This window comes from Amblyomma americanum, chromosome 2, assembly GCF_052857255.1.
Source record: "Amblyomma americanum isolate KBUSLIRL-KWMA chromosome 2, ASM5285725v1, whole genome shotgun sequence".
Lineage (NCBI taxonomy): Eukaryota > Metazoa > Arthropoda > Arachnida > Ixodida > Ixodidae > Amblyomma > Amblyomma americanum.
Genome location: NC_135498.1, coordinates 210,773,425 through 210,799,305, shown reverse-complemented (window position 1 = coordinate 210,799,305; position 25,881 = coordinate 210,773,425). Strand labels below are relative to the sequence as shown.

General features: G+C 48.7%; 1 protein-coding gene across 4 annotated transcripts in view; it reads left to right on the top strand.

Annotated features, from left to right (window-relative positions):
* Nucleotides 1–25,881, top strand: part of LOC144122121 (rifampicin phosphotransferase-like) — a 798,972-nt gene that overhangs the window by 115,163 nt on the left and 657,928 nt on the right. For all 4 annotated transcript variants that reach the window (XM_077655660.1, XM_077655659.1, XM_077655661.1 and 1 more), the window contains exon 8: nt 25,658–25,710. In XM_077655660.1, coding sequence (XP_077511786.1) covers nt 25,658–25,710 — 53 coding nt within the window. The remainder of the gene's footprint in view (nt 1–25,657; nt 25,711–25,881) is intronic.

The following is a 25,881-nucleotide window of genomic DNA, read 5'->3' as shown; positions in this document are numbered from 1 at the left end:
CTTAATGGCGCTCTTGATAACGTCGACCACGGCAGCATATTGTCCAACCTCAGCCGCGCCAGTTGCGGTGGTAAGTCGTTCAGCTACTTTCGGGACTTCCTCTCCCACAGACAGGCCCTGCTCTGGATCGATGATCAGGAGTACGGACCTTACCGGATGGGGACCAGGGGCACTCCTCAGAGCGCTGTGCTCTCGCTTTTGCTGTTCAACATCGCAACCATGACTACCTTCCCTCTCACAGCATGCCATGTCCGGTACTGGTGCAGCACAGTGGAGACACTTGTCGGAAGTTGGTAAAGTGCGGCTATGCCGCTGGTGCCTTACCGCAGGTACAGGGGAGGGGGCACTCCGGACTGGAGCTGTCTCAGTGAACCATCATCCACCCGAGTTAGACTGCGGGCAAGTGGGGTAGGTGCTGGGACCAACGAGGGCATTAAGTGATTTGGGAGTGGCCGAACGGCCCAGGCTGTTGCACTCGTCTAGCGCTCGGTTAATAATCCTTAATGCATTTGTGTTTAACGAACGGCTGCAGAGCTATCGCCAATTGGTAGCGCATCCCCGACTTTCCCAAGGGGAACGCTATCGCGTGCTGGTTCGAACATGAGCACACAGAGATCAAACAGAACCAAACAAAGCCGTATTTATAACTTAAAGGAACAGGGCCAATAAGAAACAGGGACGAAAACAAGAAAAACGCGCACTTAAGTACAACACTACAGAATCAAGGAAAGAGTTCACCCGGTACTGAGCAACCCAGGTGAACAGGAGATGCCTTGTAGACAGGACGGAACGCTCGTTGATGAACTCCGACGTGTCGCTGAATTTGCGTGGACGGAAACGGCGAAAGAGAGCCAGGTGTATTAGGAGCGGAGAAAACTGCAGGAAGACGCCGGTGGAATGCAGTCAACAGCACGAAGAACATGGCAGTGGCAGGAAAACGCAGCCAGGTCCCGTCGACGGCGTCACGAAATGCCCGAGGCTTAAAGTAGGCTATAGAAAAGTACCTTCTGGCAGCACGGACCCTCAGTTCATCGGCTGCCACCCCCAAACTTGAAAGGGACGCCGGAGGCTTGTTTCGGGGATCCAAGGGAGGTCCACGGCAGCACGGACCCAACGTTCGACGGCTGCCACCTCCACGCTTGAATGACACGACCTCCGCTGCGCTGTCTCCCTTGACACCTCGGTTTTCTGACACGTTAGCTCTCCACTCCTGCTGCGCGCCACGCTCCCTGTCGCCGTCGCCTCGCACACACCATTCGCACGCGCACACGCGCAAGGCTGGAATGGCACGCGCAGTGCTCCGCTGTCCGGCGCATCACTGTCGACGCATCGCGTTCAAAAATCCCGCGAAGATTTCGTGTGCACATCACATATGCCCCCTTTTGGAAAATTTTTTCACATAGAAAGAAACTGCCGTTGGTGCACACAACACTAATGTTCATATGGTAAACAGACAGGTTAGAGGCTTCCGAAGTAACAAAAGGAACTTTACTCAATGACACATGGAGGCACATGGAAACGCGCACAGAGAGAACATGGGTTCGAAGATTATATATCTGGCAGAAGGGAAGATAAAAATCATACAAAACATCGAACACAAACCTTAAACACGTCTGTACCATAAAGGTGAACGTGTACACTGTGAACGACACATAACCGGAGAATGAAAGAAGAAGAAGAAGAACAACCCACAAACACTACCCCGTGCGTTGGTACAGGTACCCGTTACAAACACAGCAGATAGTAGCACAGTACCTTGGGCATAACCCTCCGATAATTTACAAACGACTCATGCAATCGGCGCCTATGTTTTTCCAGCGCTTGATGTACTCAACACGAAAGGTATACTCTTGCAATCTTAGGCTCCAACGCAGTACCCTGCTGTTCAATTGTTTTGCCTTTGTTAAGCATTGCAATGGTTGGTGGTCAGTCTGAATGATGAAGAACGTCCCGTAGAAGAATATGTGGAATTTTAAACAGCACCGAAATTTGCCAAGCAATCGCGTTCAATCGCTGAGTAGCGAGACACGTGAGGTAGCAACCGTCCACTCGCATATAATACCGGGTGAAGGATTCCATCATGCTCCTGCAGGAGGACGGCGCCTATGCTGGCATCGGAAGCATCCGTGTGAAACACGAACTGCTTAGTGAGAATCCGCCTTTTTCATTTTCCTGTGCTGCCACCTCGAGTACAACGCTGGAAGCTCACTGGTAGGGTACTGCGCGCCCAACCCGGCCGGACTGAGTGCCGCTGCGGAGCACGTTTTGTTGGAATCTGTCAACGATGGCGTGTCCTGGACAGCACCTGGTACCTGGAGAATTTCTAAGCTTGACTGATGGCTTGGTGCGAAGACCGAGGCAGGCTGTAGTGCCCACCGAGAAGCAAATTCTTCAGTATCTCCGATCATCCGGCATGCGATGCGAACACCAGCTAGCAAGAGCCGCCGCTTCAGAGATGAAGGCTACATTCGGAACATAATGTTCAATGAAATATCCCCGATCAGTGAGGTTGGCGTTTTCCGCTCTATATACCTGCCATTCATGAAAGGTGGATACTACATCGTGCACGCCGTAGTACAGAAAACGACTGGGGACAAGTTTTCAGAAGCAATCGTTGTGCTCAAGCGCTGCAGAATAGCTACACGAGCTATAAAAGCACAAGCGTTTTCGCAACAAAGCAGCTCTGCTAGCATTTCACTGTATTTTCCCACAACACAACGCTGCATAGGTTAAACAAGCATGCGAGTCCATAAAGACGAGCGCGAGAGGCGCACATTAATCCATTCCGGCGATACCACGCAGAGCTCATCATGGATATGATTCGAACACACGCATAACGCACCTTCTTCTTCTTCTGCCTCTTAATACATGGCACATACCGACACGGAGGGATTGGCCAGGGTGTAGTGGCATAAAGAAGGAAATTTCCATAGGAGATTATGACAAAATTTTAGCACCATGCGTGAATGCTCTAGTAGCTTCTTTCTCGTTGCCCACTCCATCGCGCGTTGAAAGAGGCTCACAGCACTTGCCCATTTGGCCTTATCGCTTGAGAAAGCAAAAAGCGTCGGAACGAAGTCTAGGTGCCGCAGTGACATTCGAGGCCTTCCTGCCCATGAATAAAACACTTCGTGATAGACTGCACACGCATTTAAACACAGTACCTCGTTCGTACCTGTCACAAAGTGATTCCCACACAGTCTTGACGGTGCCCAAGAGAGGCACGATCGTCGAGCCGGCGAACTGCTTTTATCCACGCTTCGCGTCGAAGGCTGTCCCGGGAAGCGCTCGTAAAGCGAAAAAATCCGAGTTTACTTCCCTTTACATATTGGGCATTGCTTCCGTATGCAACACATTACGTAGGTATCGCCAAATGCATCGCGCTGAACGCCCGCCGGCTGCAGCAACGCACCTCGCGTAGGAAGCCGGTTTGTTTACACTTCCACGACCGGTCTCGAGTGGAGCGAGTGACTCTTCCAATATCTTTCGCGACACCGCCGCCAGGGGATGGGCGCATGCGCAGTCGCGTCGTGAAAAAAGGCGGATTCGAGCCTGGAAGTTAACGCGTTCTCGAGCTCTATAAAAGCGGTTCGTCGCTGTGGCGTCCAAGAGACAAGGTTGCGTTCATTTTTTCGTGTCATCCACGAGCGGTTGGACTTTGTCGGCATAGCCCGGGATGAAATCACGGTTGTATCCGGAAAGCCCTAAAAAGGAACGCACTTGCATCTTCATCTTTGGAGGCGGCATGTTGGCAAGCTTTTCCACCACCGCTTTCAATGGTCGGATTGTGTCTTCTTCAAGCTGGTGCCCAAGAAAAGAGATGTTAGTGGCTCCGATTTCAATCTTCTGCGGCTTGATCGTGAGGCTGGCCTCGCGCACCATGCTAAATAGCCTTTTTAATGTCCAAATATGCTCTACCCTGTTAGAGGTCACTACGAGCACATCTTTGATGTAATAAATGACATTGTCTATGCCTTGTAACAGAATGCGCATCAGGCGCGTAAAGATAGCCGATGCTGTCTTAATGCGGAAAGGCATATAGACGAACTGATAGTGACCGGATTGGGTAGAGAACGCTTTTTCGGTCTTGAAGCTTGTCACATATATTAAGGAACCTAAATTAAATTTTAAAGGAAAAAGGTGTGAAGAAGACGGCGCGAATTAACCGAAGAATAAAGAAGAGGAAGAAGAAGCATTCGGTGAGCTGGAGGGAGATGATTTGGTGGAGAAGCATTCGGTGAGGTGGAGAGAGATGATTGGTGGACAAGAGAAGAAGACGACGACAAGGCATAAGTGGACTAACACCGAGGCTATAAAAGGGCGAGTGAGAGCGAGGCAGAAGGGGGGAACATCAGAGAAGCGGAGTCTCCGGCGGGTCAGGGACACTTTGGCTGGAAGAGAGCGACGCCGGCTGCTGCTCCGGTGAGCTCGCGTTCTACGACTCCGCATCGTGGACTTCCTGCCGTGCCTGAACCCGTTCTGGGGAGTCGACAGAGGACGCTACCACCTGCTACGGCCAGGGGTGTCGCCAGCGCTGTTGCCACCCACGCCAACAATACCGGCATCACCTCCACGGGCGCTTGCACCTGGAGCTTGTACGACGGAGCCAGCGACGCCAGCCCAAGCACGTCGAACGCCGCCAGCAACGTCAGCCCAAGCACGCCGAACGCCGCCTCGACGCCGCCTGCTGAATCCATACAACGCCGCAGCCACACCGAACCAACCGTGAGCACGAACGCAGACCGTTAATAGTAGAACACTAGTAGTAGACGCTAGTAGCAGTGTGCCCGGGTCGTGTGTATTTATAGTCTTTGTGTTTTGTGTTAGTTTTGTTAGTTTTGTGTTCTAGTGTGTGTGCCACGTAGGGTGCATTAAATGTGCGTTTGTGTGGGTACACCCGTCGCCTAGTCCATTCTTCCGGTCCGAGTCTTCTCCGGAGAGATCCGTGACAAAGATAAGTGGCGAGCCTGTGCCAGGTTACATTTTCTTTTTCTTTTTTGCTTTGTCTCGGATTTTTACGATCTCTCGACGGCAGAAAGTATGGATTTGGCAAAAAACGTTAGAACTGGCGCTCAAGCTTGGGTTAAGCAAAGAAGAGGCGATGCGTCTATATGACGAGGAGGGAAAGAGGCAGAAAGAGGAGGCAGATAGGCAGAGAGAGGAAAGGGCGCAAGCACACGCAGACGCTCATGATGCAGAAGAGCGAGAATAGAAAAGAGCTCGCGAGGCGGAAGAGCGAGAAGAGAAAAGATCTCGCGAGGCAGAGAGAAGAGCTCGAGAGGCAGAAGAACATGAGTAAAGAAGGATAGAACGGGAGGAGGAGTTTATTTTGTGGAAACAGGCGCACGTCGCGGGAGGATATGAGGAGATCACAGACAATGATCAGCGTTCCTTAGCGGGTACAGAATCTCCTAGACCAGCCAGAGTTTGCCCAAGGAAGCTGATGGCTCCTTTTGATAACAAGTGAGATGATTTGGATGCATATCTGCAACGATTCGAGCGGATAGCTTTGGGGCAAGGCTGGGAGCGCTGTGAATGGGCCACAGCATTGAGCATGTGTTTAGTCGGAGAGGCGCTGAATGTTTTTGGAAGGATGCCTGCTGCTGATTCCATGGACTACGAGAAAGTCAGAAAGGCACTCCTCCAAAGATTCAGGCTTACGGCTGAGGGTTTCCGTGAGAGATTTCGCACCGCGAAACCTGAGGATTCGGAAACCGCTAAGCAGTTTTCCTGCAGGCTGATCAACTATTTTGATAGGTGGCTTGATATGTCAAACACAGAAAAGAGTTTTGAAGGTGTGCGTGACAAGCTGGTCACAGAGCAATTTTTAGCGCGTTGCAGCTTAAAGGAAAGAAAGTTGTGTTCGTTGGAAGAGTTAGCCGACACTGCTGACCGATTCCTCGAGGCTCAAGGGTTAAAAGCTTGAGTAAGGCAAAGGAGGAAACCCAAAAGACCTTAGAGACAGATGCGGCAAAACCAAGAGCATATGGCAGTGCATCTAAGGCGCCAGTAAGGTGTTTTCTCTGCGGCAAGGTGGGACACCGTGCAGCTGACTGTCGAACTAGTAGTGCTGCCCAAAAAATACAGATTGTGTGTCAAGGTTGTAAGAGGAGGGGCATACTCTGGATGAGTGCCGATACAGAACGCAGGACCGAGCTGCATGCGTTGTCGACTCTAGGGTAGAACTTGTCACGCCATCAGAAGTTACACAGCTGAAAGGAGAGCAAACGCCGCTGGAAAATCAGGCAGTGAGTGGAACACCCAAGTCGAAAGCAGCAAGGCCAGTGGTGGTTGGGCAAATAGCGGACCGTCCTATATTGGTTCTTAGAGACAGCGGAGCTAACACAGTCTTCGTTCGTAGAAGCCTGGTGAAGGACGAGGATCTTACAGGGGAAGCGTCGGCCGTCACTCTTGTAGATAGCACAGTAAGGTACCTTCCTGAAGCCAGGATTCTAGTGTCCACGCCATATTATACTGGGCAGGTAGTGGCGAAATGTGTAGACCAACCCATCTACGATCTCATCTTGGGAAACATTACGGGTGCAAGAAGCGTTGAAGACCCCGATCCCGATTGGAGGATGCTCAACGGTGAAGAACATCCAAAGGAGGAAAGGCCTGCGACAGCTCAGACGGCTGCAGCCAGTTTTTCGTCGGCAGTGGAGACAAGAGCTCAAGCGACAGCCCGAGCAACACAGCGTCCGCTCTCTGCTCCTGTTGCGATGTGCCTGAGCGTTACACCGGGCAAAATTGCAATTAGGCAAAAGGAATATCCGAGCTTGAAGGCTTGCTTCGAAAGAGTCGGGGAAAAAGTGAAAAGAAAGAAGAGTGGGACGTCATTCGAGTATCAATTGGTAAATGGTCTTCTGCACAGGGAATGCATATTTAGTTCAAGGCGGGTCCAACAGCTGGTGTTACCAAGAGATATGCGAGAGACCGTACTACGATTAGGACCTGACGCCATTATGGCCGGACACCAGGGTGTTCAAAAAACGCTGTCTAGGATCACCGAGGAGTTCTTTTGGCCGGGTGTTCAGAGTGACGTTGAGCGCTTTGTTCGCTCATGTGACGTATGCCAGCGCACAGTTCCGAGGGAAGAGTTGGTCCCGTACCTCTGGGAAAGATGCCAGCCATCGACCTACCGTTTCAGCGAGTGGCTATTGACATTGTGGGGCCAATCTCTCCAGTATCCGCCAAAGGCAATAGATATGTGCTTACTCTGGTTGACGTGGCCACTCGTTATCCTGACGCTATTCCACTGAGAACTATTGTCAGTATCCAAGTTGCAGAGGGTCTTTTGGAATTGGTTTCGCGTTATGGGTTCCCGAGGGAAATTTTGAGTGATCGGGGCTCGAACTTCACATCGGAGCTTATGAAGGAGGTTAACCGCCTTTTGTCAGTAAGACAGTTACTGACGACGCCTTACCATCCCATGTGTAATGGGCTTGTAGAGCGTCTCATCGGCACCCTCAAAAACATGATCAAGAAAATGTGCCACGAGAGCCCTACTGATTGGGATAGATATCTCCCAGCTCTTTTGTTCGCTTACCGCGAAGTACCGCAAACGAGTCTTGGTTTCTCGCCCTTCGAGATGTTGTATGAGAGAACCGTTAGAAGTCCACTTGCAATACTCAAGGAGCTTTGGGCTATTAAAGAGATGGCATCAGATCTCAAGACAACTTACACGTACGGGTTTGAGTTGTGGGATAGATTGAAGGAAACATGCAGGCTTGCACATGAAAGCCTGGAAAAGGCGCGTGAACGCCACAAGGGCTGTTATGAAAATAAAGCCATTCACAGAAGTCTGAATCCGGGCGGCAGGGTTCTTGTGTTGCCACCCATGGATCATGATAAGTTAATGATGCAGTGGATGGGCCCATACCTTGTGACACGGAAGAAAAAGGATATCGATTATGAGGTGTTGATAGATGGCATTAAGAGGGTTTCACATGTAAATATGTTGAAGAAATTTGAAGAAAGAGTACCCGTACGGCGGTACGCCACCAGGGCAACTTGTTCGGTAGTGGCCGAGGAGACAGGTGATGCTGCCGAGGTGCCCACGTTCAGTGAGAAGAAAAACGCAGGAGCGGATGAGGCACTGAAGAAGCCCAATCTGAATGCAGACAGATGATTACAGCTCTACTCCAAATCAAGGGGAGACGTTTTGGGATGGGCCAAGCAAAACTGAGGTCATATGTTACAAATTAGACTTGTATAGAGATAGAGCTAACTGGTCAGCTCGGGGTGTCTCTGGGATATATCTTGTTGTTGCTGTGTTACTGTATCTCTGGGATTTAATTTGTTGTTGTTACTATTGTTGGTATTATGTGATTATACAAGGGAGTGTGTTGTGGACACGAACATGTTTATTAAGGACTGTACGCACAGCCGCAGTGGTGTGTTAGTGTTCTGAAAACGCAGTTTGGTGTGCTATGTTAGTGGTGAGCTTATGGTGTGTGCTGGACATCTGCGGTGTGTTATGTGCTGGGTCCAGAATCGTTACAGAAGATAGTCAGTTGGCTGGATGGCTTAGAGATGAGGATGACGTGAGCAGTTTTTCATAGAAAAACTCTTGAGAGAGGGCCTTTGTCACATATATTAAGGATCCTAAATTAAATTTTAAAGGAAAAAGGTGTGAAGAAGACGACGCGAATTAACCGAAGAATAAAGAAGAGGAAGAAGAAGCATTCGGTGAGCTGGAGGGAGATGATTGGTGAAGAAGCATTCGGTGAGGTGGAGAGAGATGATTGGTGGAGAAGAGAAGAAGACGACGACAAGGCATACGTGGACTAACACCGAGGCTATAAAAGGGCGAGTGAGAGCGAGGCAGAGGGGGGGGAAGCAGAGAAGCGGAGGCTCCGGCGGGTCAGGGACACTGGCTGGAAGAGAGCGACGCCGGCTGCTGCTGCGGTGAGCTCGCGTTCTACGACTCCGCATCGTGGACTTCCTGCCATGCCTGAGCCCATTCCGAGGAGTCAGCAGAGGACGCTACCACCTCCTATGGCCAGGGCTGTCTCCAGCGCTGTTGCCACCCACGCCAACAACACCGGCATCAACTCCACAGGCGCTTGCACCTGGAGCTTGTACGACGCAGCCAGCGACGCCAGCCAAAGCACGTCGAACGCCGCCAGCAACGCCAGCCCAAGCACGCCGAACGCCGCCTCGACGCCGCCTACTAGATCCATGCAACGCCGCAGCCACACCGAACCAACCGTGAGCACGAACGCCGGCCGCTGATAGTAGAACACTAGTAGTAGACGCTTGTAGCAGTGTGCCCGGGTCGTGTGTATTTATAGTCTTTGTGTTTTTCGTTAGTTTTGTTAGTTTTGTGTTCTAGTGTGTGTGCCACGTAGGGTGTATTAAATGTGCGTTTGTGTGGGTACAACCGTCGCCTAGTCCATTCTTCCGGTCCGAGTGTTCTCCGGAGAGATCCGTGACAAAGCTTCCTCCAAGGGCACTTGCCACTTTTCTTTAGCAAGGTCAAAGTTTGAATAGTACACCTTGGTTCCAACCTCGGTAAATATTACGTCTGTTCTTGGAATGGGCTCCGCATCAGACACAAGCACATAATTGATGCGTCGAAAGTCGATGCAAGTCCGATAGGTGTCTTTTTTAATCAGAACGAGAGGGGAGTTGTATAGAGATTTGGAACACTCAATGACCCCTAATTTAATCATCCCGTTTATCTCCTTTTCTACCACGTCCTTCATGGAAAAAGGCAATGGGTATTGCGGGTATTCACGACTTCAGAAGTCGAGAGCCTGAGTTGACACTCCACTAGATTAGTCTTCCCGGGAATCTCGGAAAAGATGTCTGCATACGCGCCAAGTAAGCTCTGAATCTCCTGCTCTTTGTCGTAATCGAGCTGAGTGGAGATCTGCGCGGCTTCAATTCCCTTACCGTGGTCCGTGCTAAAGGTGGGCAGTCGTTCTGAGTCACCTTCTTCGATGACGACGAACAATGACGCCAGCATGATCTCTTGGGACGCATGCTCTTCGTACTGTTTGAGCATATTCACGCGGAATAGCTTCTTAGTGTGGCCCAAGTCGATCCAATAATCTACGTCGTTCTTTTTGCCAGAAGCCACTAATGGACCTTTCCAGTGCATCAAGAGTTTATTATGGCTACACGGTAAAAGAATAAGGACACGATCTCCAACCCTTAACTGCCGCTTCTTGCTGTTCCTGACATAGTATTTCTTCTGAGACTGCTGGGCACGCAACAGTTTTTGATTTACCGCTCTCATAGTTTGCTCTAGACGTTCTCTTAGATAGAGAACGTAATCATATGTCGTCTTCGTGTCTTCTCCCAGCTGTTCCCTTGTCCAGAGCTCTCTGAGGACCGTGAGCGTTCCTCGCACATGTCGTAAAATAACAACTCAAACGGAGAAAACCCCACACTCGCCTGCTGTACCTCTTTGTATGCGAACCGAGGCGGAGCGATAAAGGGATCATATGTTTTGGGCTCCTCCGGAGGTTCCGCAGCATCTGACTGAGTGTGCCGTTAAAATTCTCTACCATCCCGTTACACATTGGATGGTAAGGGGTCATGCTAAGATGTTTCACTGCCAAGAGATCATTGAGATCTCTCATCATTTCTGAAGTGAAACAGGAGCCCTGGTCACAAAAGATCTCCCTCGGAAAACCTATTCGTGAAAACATCTCCACTAAACCTTCTGCCATAGTTGCTGAATCTATCCTTGGCAGAGCTACGGCGTCAGGATACTGCGTGGCAAAATCGACGAGAGTGAGAATATATCTATTCCTTTGCAACGGTGTGGTCGACTCCGAACCGAAATTATCGACAACTACTTCATCAAATGCAGTGTCGATAAGGGGAATGCGTCCCAACGGAGCTTTCCCTACTTTGCCTTTCGGGCGCGTCCCGTGGCAGATGTCGCACTACCTGACATACCTCTTAATCTCCTCCTGCACTCACGGCCAGGAGAATTCATCCATAACTCGATCAATAGCCTTCCTAATGACCTGATGCCCCGCCAACGGGCTATCGTGAGCAAGGCTTAACTCCTGTGATCTACAATACTTTGGAAGTACTAGCTTCTGGTGGAAGTAACAGCCTTCTGGTGGTTCGTGCGGCTAGAGATGCGGTGGGCAGGGCTGATAACAGACTTGGTCATGGGGTGATAGTAAAATTTATGAAAACGACATAGTCTTGCAATAGTACGGCGGTCTGCCAAGTTTGTTAGATGAGCATTACGTTTTAGTTCAGTGATACTTACATAATAGGAATAGGCCGAGTGGATGAATCTTGCTGCGCGGTTTTGTGTTGCTTCCAGTAAGTTAGAAAGGTTACTTTGATAGGGGTCACAAACCACGCATGCATATTCAAGTTTGAGACGAATGAATGTTAAATAAGCTAACAACTTTACTGATGAAGGAGCTAGGCGAAGGGTTCGGCGAAAATAACCGAGAACACGATTGACATCGTTAATAATCTGCGTTACGTGATGTCACCAATTGAGATCGCGTTTTAAATGAACACCCAAGTATTTGTACTCCGTTAAAGCAGTGATTTCGGAATTGGAGATTGAGTAGCTTGAAGTAGGTTGGGAGCGACGTCGATGAAAGGATAGCAGAGATGTTTTCTTCGCGTTTAAAGACATTAGCCATTTGCAACACCAGGTTATTACACAGTCAATATCAGATTGTAGGAGTTGGATGTCACTACTGTTGATAATTGGGCGGTAAATAACGCAGTCGTCTGCAAGCATGCGCACGTTAGAACACAAGTTAGCTGGCAAGTCATTAATATAAATAAGGAAGAGAAGGGGCCCCAGGACAGTGCCTTGTGGCACCCCAGACAGAACAGAAGCATAAAAAGATGTACGCTTATTAGCTAAAACAAACGGCTGTCGGTTAGTAAGGAAGTTCCGAATCCATTCCAAAATAAAGCAATTAAGTTAAGGCGTGAAAGTTTTAGAAAGAGCCGCTTATGAGGAACTTTGTCGAAGGCCTTTTCAAAATCAAGGAACAGAGCGTCATCAGGAATGTTAAGGTCGAGGTTGGAGCTTAAGTCGTTAACAAACAATGCTGGTTGAGTCGCAAGATAGACCTTTTGGAAAACCATGTTGAGCAGGCTGAAAAAAATTAACTGAAACGAGGAATTTCATATTATGCGAGTGTATTACATGGTCCATTAACTTTGAAGGAATGCTAGTGATGGATATCGGTTGGTAATTATGGCGAGAAGACAAGGGGCCCTTTTTTGGAACTGGAATGACTTTGCCCACTTTCCAGTCATGTGGTATGACACCTGATGAAAGAGACTGGCGAAAAATATGGGACACTATGGCGCTAGTAGTAGTATGCTTTGTGTTTATGAGTATTTTTGCGTTAATGCTGTCGGTACCCGCAGGTGACGTTAGTTTCAAAGAGTCTATAAGTTTTACAATACCATTAGGGTCAAAAGCAATATCAGGCATGGGTGGGAAATCAAAGGAAGGGAAATCAGGAAGGTCACCACCTGGTTCGCGAGTGAAAACAGAGCTAAAGGTTAAATTTAAGATTTCTGCAACGTCTTGCTCCGCAATTGGATTATTATCATCGTCGCAAAGTGTTATCGTATCGCTCGATTTAGGATTGATGTACTTCCAGAATTGACGGGGGTTTGTGCGTAGCATACTGGGCAGTGTAGATGAAAAAAATGAATGCTTGTCTTTGAGAACTTCTGAGGTATAAGACTTTTTAGCTTCATAATGTTTATTCCATGTGTTCGGGTTCTTAGAATGTGCAGCGGATCGAAACAGCCTTTTTTTCTTGTTGTTAAGGCACTTTAGTGAATTATTAAACTAAGGTTATGTAAGGCGCTCAGTTACGGTAATTGTAGGAGTGTATCTTTAATTGAGGCTGTGCATTTTGTTTTTAAAGAGTGCCCAGTTAGTTTCAGGAGTGCCTTGATCAACGTGGATTAGAAACCAACTACAGAAAGCTTCGAGTTCTTGGTTAATGCTAGTATAATCGCCTTTATCGTAAAGTGTGATTATTTTTGTTACTTTCTTTGGTTTGGGCAGGTGACTGAAAAATGTGGCATGAATTATTGAATGATCACTAAGTCCTGGCAAATAATAAAGTGAAGATAGGGTTTCTTGGTGCGGCGTTAGAATTAGATCAAGTATGCTAGATGATTGAACAGTGTCCCTTGTTGGAGAGGATATCAGTTGGGTTAAAGCGAAGGTTTGACACGTGTTGACGAAATCGCACTCATAGGAATTTGATGACGTCTCAGACGGGTTAGACCAATTTATTGCGGGGAAGTTAAAGTCACCCAGTACGAAAATAGTAGCATATGAAAGCTTCGTGGTTACCGTGTGAAGGGCGTTGTGAAATAGTGGGATGAAGGAAGCGTCGCTATCGGGGGGACGGTAACAAGCACAGATTACGGTGGCAGGGAATGAGGCGCTAGAGCAGATGAAGGCAGGTTCAGGCACAACACTCTGGCAGACCACAACAGGACGACTGCGTGTTTTTCGTGCTTGTTTGAGCTGGAGCTTACATCATCTCCAGTTTTTCGATAATAAACGCAATAAAGTTGTTTTGGCTTAGAGCGACAGTCAGCAGCAGTATGTCCAGGTAGGTTACAAATGGTGCACCTTCCTGACTGTCTATTTGATGGCACATCTTTCTGTTTGAGAATGCCCATCTTTAAACGATTCTTTGTACGAAGACAAGTTTCTTTGCCGCTGGGCCTCTAGAAAGTTCTCTGCTGCCTCAGCCGTTTTGTCCAGCCCCTTGCACTCTCTTTCTTGAAGTTAAATCGCAAGACGACTACGGTTCCTCCTCATGAACTGTTCGGCCAGCACAAAGTGACGTAAATCATTTTACGTTGCGGCCGTTCGCGACATCTCGACCCTTCGATGAAAAAGACTGAGCAAGCGTGATGTGTATTGCCTGTTTCTTTATCTAGCGACTTACTTTCACGAAACCTTTCGCGATAACATTCTGCTGTAAACCGAAAATCTTGGATCAGGGCTAGTTTTGCCGTATCATAGTCCACTGAATCTGCTAGAGACAATCGACCCAGCACTCGGAGAGCCTCCGCAGTCAAAGAAATACAGAGAGCTGTAGCCCATTTTTCCTTGGGCCACCTGTGACCTTCTGCGAGACGCTCAAAACATTTGAGGTATGCATCCAAGTCATCAATGCGATCGTCGAAAAGCTCAATAAATTTGTGTGGGCTAAGTGCTGCCTAAGGCCACGGTGCGGGTTCTCGATTACCCCGACCTGCTTCTGCGAGCTTTAATTGGAGCTGCAGTCTACGCTCTTGAGCCTCCGTTAGCAATTTCGCATGCTCGCGTTCGGCTTGTGCTTTACGCTCTTTAGCCGCTGCTTGCCCCTCTGAATGCTCGCGTTCGGCGTCTGCATGGACCTTGGCATGCTCGCGTCCGGCTTCTGCTTGGGCTTTGGCATGCACGCGTTCGGCTTGTGCTTTGCGCTCTTCAGCCTCTGCTAGCGCCTTTTCGAGCTCACGTTTAGCCTCACTTTCGGCTGCACATGCTGCGCGTTCCTTCTCTTGTTCGGCAGACACCCACGTGCGCAGCTCGGCGTCTTTCAACACCAACTCTTTCCCTAAGTCAATTAACTCTTTTAGCGTGCTCATCGTTTCCTTATTTTTGAAAAAAATCCCTCATAAGAAGTTAAACGGCTTCGTCCTGTCGCGCGAACGCCAATTGCCGCGAATTGGTAGCTCGTCCCTGACTCTCCGAAGGGGAACGCTATCTCGTGAAAGTTCAAACAAGAGAACAAAGAGATCAAACAAAACTAAACGAAGCCGTTCGTATTATGTAAAAGAAAAGAGCCAATAAGAAACGTAAACTAAAAGAAAAAAAGCACATTCAACACGTGTTCAACACTACAGAATAAAAAAAAGAGTTCACCCGGTACTCAGCGTCCCAGGTGAAGCGGGGATGCCTTGTAGACAGAACGGAACGCTGGTTGATGAACTGCGTCGTATCACTGGCTTTGCGTCGACAGAAGCGGCGAAAGAGAGTCACGTGGTATTAGGAGCGGAGGTTACCACAGGAAGACGCCGGTGGTCTCCAGTCAACAGCCCGAAGAACTTGGCAGCGGCAGGAAAAAGGTGGCCAGGTCTCGCCGACGGCGTCACGAAAAGGCGGAGGCTATGCAGTAGCGCCTTTCGGCAGCACGGACCAAACACCCGACGCCAGCCACCTCCACACTTGAATGACATGAGCTCCGCTGCGTTGTCTTGCTTCACACCTCGGTTTTATGACGGGTCAGATAACAGCTCCTCGTGCTCGCCTCGCACACTCCATTTTCACGCGCACACGCGCAACGGGGGGCTGCCACGCGCTGGGCTCCGCTGTCGGCGGACCACTGTCGACGCATCGCGTTAAAAAATCCCCCGTCAATTTCGTGGGCACATCACAGAAGCGGAAGTGTTCAGCTTTCGCTTGCCCACTCGATAATGGTGTTTCTCGGCGATTTTAGCCTAGATAGGTAACTTTCACAAGGTTATGCGAATGCAAAGTGCACATTGTCTTATTTGTTTTTAAAGGTACTGTTGTTGCGCTGAGGATCTGGTTGTCGGAGGCTTCTATCATCGAGTAGACCGCAGACGGTCCTACTGCGCCTTGCGAGTATTTTATGGAGTTGGCTGCCTGTGCACTTTGGGCAAGTGCCTCTGGGTCGCTCGGCGAGTATCGCAAGTGAAGAGGACGGCGCTCCTACTGTGTACCTCCAGTCTCCGCCCCTGGAATGCACGGTACCCCACGTCATGGCGTTCCTTGGGAGCATGTTCGTTGGCAGAGCAAGTCACTGAGACTTGTAAACATGTAGAAAGAGGGTGGAGGAAGAAAGGTGAACACAAAGGTGTTACAAAAACTAAGTTCTTCAGATCGGAAATCACCATGGTCCAACGAGTATATTTAAGCGGAGGAAGCAGTTTTCATCACAAAGATATTCAGCTCGTCTACTGCAGGGCAAAGGTACAACGGGGCTATATTCAACCACATTTTTTGGTGTTTTTGTTTCGTGTTTTCGTGTTTTTCGTGGGTTTTGCCCACAGGAAACCAGCACGTGCCTCGTACAATAGCGGCTGGCAATATTCTTCACGTTTTTTATGACATCATTTATAATTCGGGTAGGGTCTGTTGTCGGGTGCCTTTTCTGAAAGTAAGCTTGATCTTTTGGCTGAATGACCTCTATGATTGTAATGTTTTATTAGCGGCTTTCACTATTTAATACCCTGTAAACAATTAACAGATAGCAAATGCTACATATTTTTAATTTTTTCGTCATTCCTCACTTATGGCTTAATATATTGCTAGCATTCTGACATCTTATTGTACGCCTAGGGTCATGCAACATGCATGCTATGCTAATCAAGGGCTCCTTTATTTGTTATGAAAACCGAAAGCTGCTTGCGATGGCTACTGTCTAACAGCGTTACCGCTGCCATCGCTCCCAAACACTGGCTCCTAAGATAGCGAAAACAGGCTTTATGCTACAGCAAAGCCTCGGTCCGTGCTATATTTAATGCACACTGATGCTTAGAAGCAGACGCAAAAGGGAACAGGATGGGCTCTAACTTTCAGCTTTATTTCAGAGCGAGCCTTCACGCTGTACACCTATGTACTGCGTGAGTGAACCAGGTTTTACAGTACTAGAAATCGCATTGCACGCATGTCACAAGCCGGAATAAGTGAAGCCGGAAAACTGATACAAGGGCCGGGAAAACGAAGAGCAAGAAAATGTAAATCCATAACTAAGAAAAAAACTTGATATTCAAACGCCAACCAAAGATTCAGCGCGGCCAGAGCTGCTGCCAAGAAGTCTAGAATAAAATATATAAATCTTGCGAGAGCATCCTAAGCAGCTCAGGGGACGAATTGTAAAATGAAAATTGGTTCTGAGGAATGAAAGGAAGAGTAACTAACCCACCTATCGGTGGACATTTCAACTGCACCCTTAGAAAAGAGAGGAAGGTGGGAGTGGAAAAAATATAAAAAGAGGTGCCGTAGTGCATTGCCTTGCAAAACAATTATTTCGTCAGAAAGCAGATGGTGATGGTCCGTGCTAGGTGGTCATCAGCTAGGTATGACCTGGCCAACACGGCTTGCCATCGCTCAAGAGAATGAACTTGTAGGGCTCCGGGCAAGTCATGAACTGCTGGCATAGATCCTCATGATTGGAAGACCAGTCGTCTGGTCCCACTGCTTAACCGGGAAAATCACCGCTCGACCTTTCATCATACCGTCCAATTGCACTCGCCAGCTACGTCGGCAAAGTCGTGGAAAGAATGCTACTAACACGCGTGGAATGGTTCCTGGAGCGATATAAGATTTATCCAACCATCATGTCTGTGTTCCGACGGGGCCGCTCTTCTATCGACAACGTGGTTGGCTTTGTAACGTCGGTGCAAAACAGCAAAAGTTTGAAAAGATTGACCGCGGCATTGATTTTGGATATCAAGGGCGCGTACGACAACGTAACGCATCAGGCAATTTTGGACGCAATGGAAGCTGCTGAGATCGCAGGCCGCACGTTCAGCTGGATAGGCAGCTATTTATCAGAGAGGTCGTTTTTTGCCCTGACTGCGGAAGGACCAACGTCCTTACACCAAAATTCGCGCGGAGTCCCTCAGGGTTTAGTGCTGAGCCCAGTTCTCTTCAACATTGCTCTCATCGGCCTGGTCGACGTATTGCCACAATCTGCTCAGATCTCTTTATATGCAGACGATATCTGTATTTGGGCTTCAGGGGTGACCCGTCCTCAAGTTCGTGCAAGACTTCAAAAGGCGGCATTGATATTGACTTCTTACCTTCGCTGGCAGGGCCTGAACATTTAGACCTAAAAGTGTTCACTTGTGGCGTTCGCACGCACAATAATGTCACTTTACACCATTCGAATCAATGGCGAAGCCATTTGCTATGATAGAAGCCACAGCTTCCTTGGTATTGTCATCGACTGGAACCTCTCGTGGAGTCCACATATTTAGAGCAAGAGAAGGAGACTAATTGCGATTGTCCACGTTCTCTCCTTCCTCGGGAGAAAGCCCTAGGGCGCATAAGTGCCCTCAATGCTACAACTGTACCGTTCTCTATTTCTGGGCTACATGCGCTACAGTCTTCCGATATTTAGTACCATTAGAAAGACAAATACCAAGATTCTTCAAAGTGTGCAAGCGCAAGCTCTCCGTATCCGCCTTGGACTGCCAAAATCTGCATCAACAGCAGCAACTGTTCTTGTTGCCCGGGAACATCCTGTTACTACATAGATTGCTGTTGACACCATGAGAACACATATTCGTCACCTCACACGGGTTCCCTGCAATCACCTCGGAACACTCCCAATAATTAGGCCGCGTACTGCATTCGCCACAGTCATTGAAGTCCATCGCACATATCTTCCATCGAAGTTCACCCCTGCGTCAAGACCGTGCCCACCCTTATGGAGTATTCATGAACCTCGGGTTCACCTCTATATTCCTGGCATCACGATGAAAGCTGGTGTATCACTGCCTGCTCTAAAAAAACTCACATTGAATCACCTGCATTCTTACCACAGTCACCGCATAGATGTTTACACAGATGGATCATTTCACTCGACCAGTTCTGCGGGGTCGGTGGTGATACCGGCCAGATCCATCGCCTTGAAAGTGAAGACGATCTATCCAACATCTTCAACCGGTGCGGAACTCGCAGCCTTACGGGCTCCGGTAGAGTTCATAAGTCAAGAACGCCCATATGACTGGACGGTTTTCACCGACTCTAAAGCAGCCCTTCAAGCCCTGCAAGCTGCGCTACGCCGCGGGTCGGAGGAACAACTTGTTGCTGAGATCCGTCTACTGTACCACGGCACCATATCCAAAGGTCATGAAATCATTTTTCAATGCCTGCCAGGACACTGTGGTATTAACGGTAATCACCAGGCCGATGTGGCGGCGCGTTCTGCTCACAACGACGGACTTCCAGTGAGGATCCGAATATCAAACCTGACGCTGCGTGCGGGCTTCGCCCTTTGGCGCTGGAGCTCGCACTTTCAGCGTTGAGCTCGGGACAGTTTTGCAACCTCCGCCTCAAGGCACTGGACCCTGAACTGCGCCTTCGTCTTCCACGTAACTTAGCACGCCGCAAAGCAACATTGTTATGCCGTTTATGGATCGGTGTTGGTTTTACAACCACTATGATTTCCGGATGGGGATGGCCGACAGCCCTGCCTGTGAAAGCTGTGGTTGTGAGGAGACCATCGCTCATTTTCTCCGTCAGTGCCCTCCATTTGCGAGTGCATGACATACACTGTGTTGTGCCCTGGACCACCTCGATCCTCGCCCTTTCACAGAGCAAAAGATCCTCGGTCCGTAGCCACAGCAGTCAACTGCCCTCTAAGCATACAAGGCACTCTTTGCCTACTTGATAGCGACTGGATTGAGTGACAAATTTTGATAGCGTTGTGCGTGTGTTTGTGTTATGCGTTTTCCTCTTCTCTCTTCCTCCTTTTAGTCCCCTAATTCCTATTCCCCAGTGCAGGGTAGCCAACCGGAACCCCTTTCTGGTTAACATCCTTGCCTTTCCCTCCTCCTCTTTATCCATCCATCTTGACCACATGGGTATCTTTAACCTGCACTTACACCGCATGCGCATAGGAACCTTTGACGTTTCGCCTCCATATAAACTCCGCTGCCTCCACCAGGTTCGAGCCCGAATACTGCGACGTGGTGGCCGAGTGTCCTAAGGGGGCAAATTGAAGAACGTCATTGAAAAACTACGCACGCAAAGCTAACCGTGACTCTAAACGTTAATATGAGCCAACTTCAGGGGATGCTCAACTGTCGCGGAGGGGAACAACAGTTCACGACAGGCGGCGAACGATTGCAAACCTTCAGGAAATACATGCAAACGCATGCATGGCAGGTAGTTTCTCTGATGGGGCCAAGAGAGTGAACGGGCTACTGGAATAAGTATGAGGCAAATTGTGTTCGGGATGTCCTTTTAGGACATCAGCAGCAGTTTACGGGTACCCCTCAACAGACAAGTATACAAAAGTCACCACATTGATACTCTCCTAACGAAAAGGCAGGCTAACGAAAAGGCAGGCTAACGAAAAGGCTTGAAAGCAAATGGAAGACAGCGGATTGAGCTGCGAAAAGGAAACTTATATGCATAAATGTAAGACAGCGGAAGAGAGCTTATTGAGTCAGGGGAACAAAAGTGACTTAATGATATCCTAGTTGAAATCAAGAAGAAAAAAAGGGCATGGGAAGGGCACGTAATGCGAAAGAAAGAATACTGATGGCTCCCAAGGCTATAAACATCTATTGCAGAGGACGGCAAGCGTAGCAACGGGCGGCAGACAGGCTGGGGCATCAGATTAGAATTTATTCCACTAAAAGGAGTTTTTGGAAGAGTTGGTTTAATTCTTCTGATGTAACTGCAAAGGAATAACTGCGTTCGCATTAGGAAGCGGCATGCACACACGTACGAACGCGGCACTCGTAACTAATTTACAGCATGGAGTCATGCTGTTTAAAAAAGATGCGTCTCACTACGTGCACAGACTAGACTATACCAAAAAAAAGATGAACACGTGTCAGAGGCAAAACTAGGTGGGCACACATCATAATAAAACATCTTATCTTGTACAGTGAAAAGGTAGTATTCCGATTGGTACCATCCTCTCCTAAAGTAAAGAGAAAACTGAATTTTCTGCTCAGGCCTATAGCATATCCGTTACAGCTCTCCTAAAAACCAAAACCTCCAAATGGTGGGGGCACCTTGTACAAATTTATAGCTTAAGGGTTGCCCAAAGTGAAACCCTGTTGCTTGCTTATTTTACAGAAATGTCACGTCATAAGTGAAGAATCATTTAAGCAGTCAGTGCGGCTTTTACTGTTCTCGGGTAGGGGACGCTGGTGGTAGTGTTTCTGGAATGGGGAGGTTGGTGTATGGCGAGTGGGCGGTGGCCTTCTCTCACACCTTCGGAGAGGCCTGGGTTTCGTCTTCACACAGCCCATGCGTTTAGGTGGAGAAGCCTGGAGGGGAGACCATCTGGAAAGTGATATTATAAGCCTCACGAGGCAGAAAATCTGTCGTTGTCATTCATAGCTGTCCAAGCCAGATGGTCCGAAAAAACCCACGTGACCTTAAGCCGTCACTGGCAATATGCCGTATCGGCTGAGTTGGGGCCTGTACAGGCTTTGTTTAGAAACACAGAGCTGCTGCCCGTAGGATGACCGAGGCGAGCTAGCGCGCCAGAACGACCCCACACGCGCACACTTGGTTGTCGTCGCCAGGCGGCCAGAGGAACACCTGGCGGAATATAACATTCCTCCCCTTGAGCAGTGTCTTAACAAGTGTACAAGTCAGGCTCTTTAAGCTGCCTTCCGTCCGAATTCTGAGAGAAAAGGTCGGTATGGATGGCGCGCTGCCAGTAACAGAGGTGGGGGAGTCAAAGCTGTCTGTCACTTCCGGTGGGGCCATGACGGCAGAGTCACAGCTACCGGTCACTTCAGGTGGAGCCATGACGGCGTCTTGGGTGGAAACAACTTGTTAAGATGCGAGTAGTTACTTTCTGACTTGCCCAAAGTTCTGGATGCATAGGCCACTGGAACCACTTTCCCATGAACGTCAGGGTGCGCCAAGACCATAAGGTGACGCGTCACAGGAGAGGAAAATGGGCTTTTTCTCGTCGCAGTACTGCAGATTCGGAGCGGCTCTAAGCACCTCCTTCGGTTTGTCTAAAGCCAAATCATGTTCGGAAGTCGACTTCCAATTAACTCCCTTATCGAGTAAACGATGTAGACTCTTGGCAATCGTAGCACGGATCTTGATAAACCGACAGCACAATGCGAGTAGTTCCAAGAACGCTTGCCGCTCATTCTTGTTAATTGGAAAAGAGTCTTGTTATTTGGAAATAGCTCGCACCTTATGTTTGGTAGGCTGCACAGCTTTGACCGATATCCAGAACCCGAGATACTCCAGCCTAGGTGCCTAGTCGATAAGAAGTATATAGACTGTCTATAGACCATTTTTGTAAGGGATATAGCTAGCAGATCGCGTAGCTGCGCAGCGATTTCTCAACGCTCAGGCGCGACTGCAGCAACCGATTCACTTCGCACCACCAACCACGCCCCCCCTGCCCCTCTTCTCCTCCTGCTTTGTTGGCTTTCACACCGGCCTGTTGTAGATGTTCCAGTGCCGCAGCAAGTCGTCGGAAATGCTCACCCAAGCGGCACGGGTAATCGGCCCAGTATTAGAAATGTAATGGCAAAGGCTGGTCCTATATAGGAGCAATGTCAGGCCATCCATTTTCATTACTGGGCCAGTCACCTGTGCTGCTTGGGCAATTTCTGATGAACCAGTGATGAGAATATCGTCCGAGTAAGCGACGACACCATGCAAACCAGCTAGAAGAATATCCATGAACTGCTGGAATATTGCGGGTGATACCGAAACACCGAAGGCCAGACGTTTCGCCTTGAAAAGTCCCTTTATCGTTATGATAGCATCTCTCCGGTGGCGTCATCGACACACAGCTGTTGATACGCTTGTGTAAGGTCTGTCTTCGTAAAAACCTTGCCCCCACGCAACGTCGCCAGCAATTAATTTGCTGTAGAGAGAGGATAAGAGGAAGATTGCGCGTTCACATTCGCGGTGTAACGGTAATTTCTCCGTGTGCGCAGAGCGCCGTTTTTTTTTACGAACGACCACCACCGCCGTTGCCCTAGAGGAAGCCTCCACTGGTTCAAGGATGCGTTGATTTCAAGATTTGCAGCTCCGTGAGAACACCTTTACGCAGTGCGAACGGGACTTGTCAACATTTCAGAAACTTGGATCGTGCGTCCGGCTTGCGAAGAACATGATCCTCTGTCCAGACATGACCGTTCAGTGTGTCCTTGAATATGGTCGCGTACTTCAAGAGAATTTCCTTCGTCGATGTTGAATACATCTCGTAGATGCCACAGATCTCTATTCCTTATGGTAAAACTCAGTCGCATCCTACCAGGCTCGAACCAGCTCCTCTAAGAACGCTTAATGGCAGCTTGGCTCTATTTGCTGCACTTCAGACAGTCACGAAGATTTTCGCCAGAAGCAGCAGCCTCTCAGTCGACCATGTTCGCAACAATACATTTCCTTACTCGAGAAGCGGCGGCTTAACCGGCCATAACGCCTGGTTCTCATAAACGCGCCCTTGACGACAGTCATTATACAAGGCGTGGAAATCACAGAAGTCCAGGAGATTACGATCCTAGAGATCAGGCTGCAAACGGATTCGAGCAACACGTCCACGATCAATAAGATTAAATGTGCAGTCCGCCAGACTGCCAGACTAATATACAGAATTACTAACAGAAAAAGAGGCATGAAAGAACATGACCTCTTGAAGCTAATAGATGCCTTTCTCATAAGCAAGATTACATACTCGCTCCCGTACCTAAGACTCAGAAGAGAAGAGGTGGAAAGAGTCGATGCCATCATTAGACTGGCTTATAGAACAGCGATAGGCCTGGCTCGCTCGACTCCCAACGAGAAATTACCCAAACGTAGGGTCTACAAAACCTGCGACGAACTCAAGGAAGCAAACAAACTGTCCATATAAGGCGCCCGTTTAGCCCTCCCACCAGCAGGAGAATACTCTACAGGCTGGGGATTGAACGTGAACCCTGACAAGATCTCTCTCAAGTTATCCAAAGTAACATTCGAAAGAGGATCACCGTAAAACGTCTGCCCCGAACTATGAACCCTCACGCGTACCAGTACCAAAGAGAAGCAAAAGCGAAGAGCCTGCACAAGACCCTGAGCCGGCTGCAGCATGTGCTCTACGTAGACGCCGCAGAAGACGCAGAGAACCAGAAGTACTCTCTATGCGGAGTAACCCACCCCGGCGATCAACCAGCAAGACTGGCTATGGTGGAGACGGTTTCCACCTCTAGACCGCTAGTCGCGGAGGAGGCCGCCATCGCTGCGGTCATCGCCTTTACAGACGTTGCCACCATAGTAAGGGACTAGAAGTTGGCGATCCGCAACTTCGCTAGAGCTAGGGTCGCCGGTCCCGTCGCGCAAATGCTCACAGAAATAAGATACTCTCGTCTCTTGAGAAAAACTGAACTCATATGGACCGCAGCTGAGGCGGGGAATGCGGGGAACTACGTTGCCCACCAGCACGCTCGAGAATTAGCCGGCCGAAAGGTGGCGCAAAGTCAGGAAACGGAACCTTTCGGTGAGCCAGTCATATCATTCCACGAACGCACTGCAAATTACAAAGCATTAGGAAAAAACTCTCAAACCACCCCATAAAACACTGACCAGACAACAAGAGGTCATGTAGAGACAACTACAGACGGGGGCCCTACCCAACCCAAACTACATATCTAAATTCATAAATAAGGATATCAATCCCTCCTGACGCTTTTCTGTTGATTAAGATAACTTCGACCATATGATCTGGGCGCTCAAGTCCGTATGCCAACCCCAGAATTCTTTCCTAATCCCTCCAAAGGAGCATAGATAAGGTCCAGCGATGACCCCGACATTCACTCGAAGGGCGTCCAATGGGCCTGTGTCGCCAAACGACTCCACGACTGCGGCACGCTCACTGACTTGCCTTAATTTCCTACGATTATGCGAAATAAAACTTGGTCAGCCTCAGCGTTCACAGCACGTAAGTAATCCTAAGTGCCCGCCTTAATTTTTCGAAGACACTATGGCGAGTCTTTCCTGAAGAATGGTAGCGTGTAGGTGTGAAGGTAGGGCTTCGTAGAAGCTGAGGCAATGCTATGAGGCAATGAGAGTTTGAGGAACAGCCTGAAGTTACGTTTTTTTATTTTTTTTCTCATTTTTATGCAAATGCCATCACTTCAAGATTGGCGCTGCAATGTGAGCATGTTATTAGATGACTTTAGCATAGATTTATCAAATTTCCCTGAAATGAATTGGATTCCATTTTAAGTTTTAACCACGCATTCTATCGAAGTAGGCAAAATTTATAACTTCTAGTTGATGTACGCAAGTTAATGTTTTATTGACATGAGTATGAAGCAAAGAACGGACTCAATCGTCTCCAGCGGAACGTTGTCCTCCATCATTGCATGTCCGACATCGCCATGCTGTTAGCTTTAATTCATCCTTTCGTCATGTTTTCCGAGAGGCCAGCACATTCCCCAGAAGTACAGAAATCAGCGTAATTCCCCGCATTAATCCTTTTTTACCATTCTGCTTACCCGCATTTCACTCATCTAGTTATGGCCGATTGGTACAACCGGCATTTCTCGCGCATAGAAGGAGCTGCGTGCTTGTATTGAGCTGCGAGTTCAAGTTTTTTTCTGATAATGTAAGGATTGCAGTCGAAGCAACGCAACCCGATAGTGAGAGAAGTAAGTTTATTGCCAGCCTGAAACAGGCGTAATTCTTCCGTAAGCAATGTGCGCTGTCTGCTCGCTGTATTTGGTATGCTCTAAAATAATTTCAGGAGCATGTCTGCTTGAGTTTATACACTATACAGGGGTAATGATTCGGTTAATCGGGGAATTTGGTCGTCGCATCCGCTCGTACTGATTTGTCTGTGCAATCGTTTGTCTCCCCTTCTCTGTTCGTTTTATAAAGTGCGGATATGAAAAGCTCCCGGCTGCTTGCAGCCAAATAAAGGTGTATTTCATCTCAAGCTAATAACACTTTCTGTTGCAGAGCGGAGTCACTTTCTACATGCGGCAGGTTGGCATCGACGGCCTCATAGAAAGGTGGGCATTTAGATCACAACTCTCGCAGCACTGATCAACACTGTTCCTCCTTGAACGACGAAGGCACGCGATGCGACTGGTTTGGAAACGCCTTCACTTTCTTTGAAGCGCGACACCAGAACACGGCGCGTAACCTATCGTTCCAGGTAATGATGAGGGACTCTTTGCAGA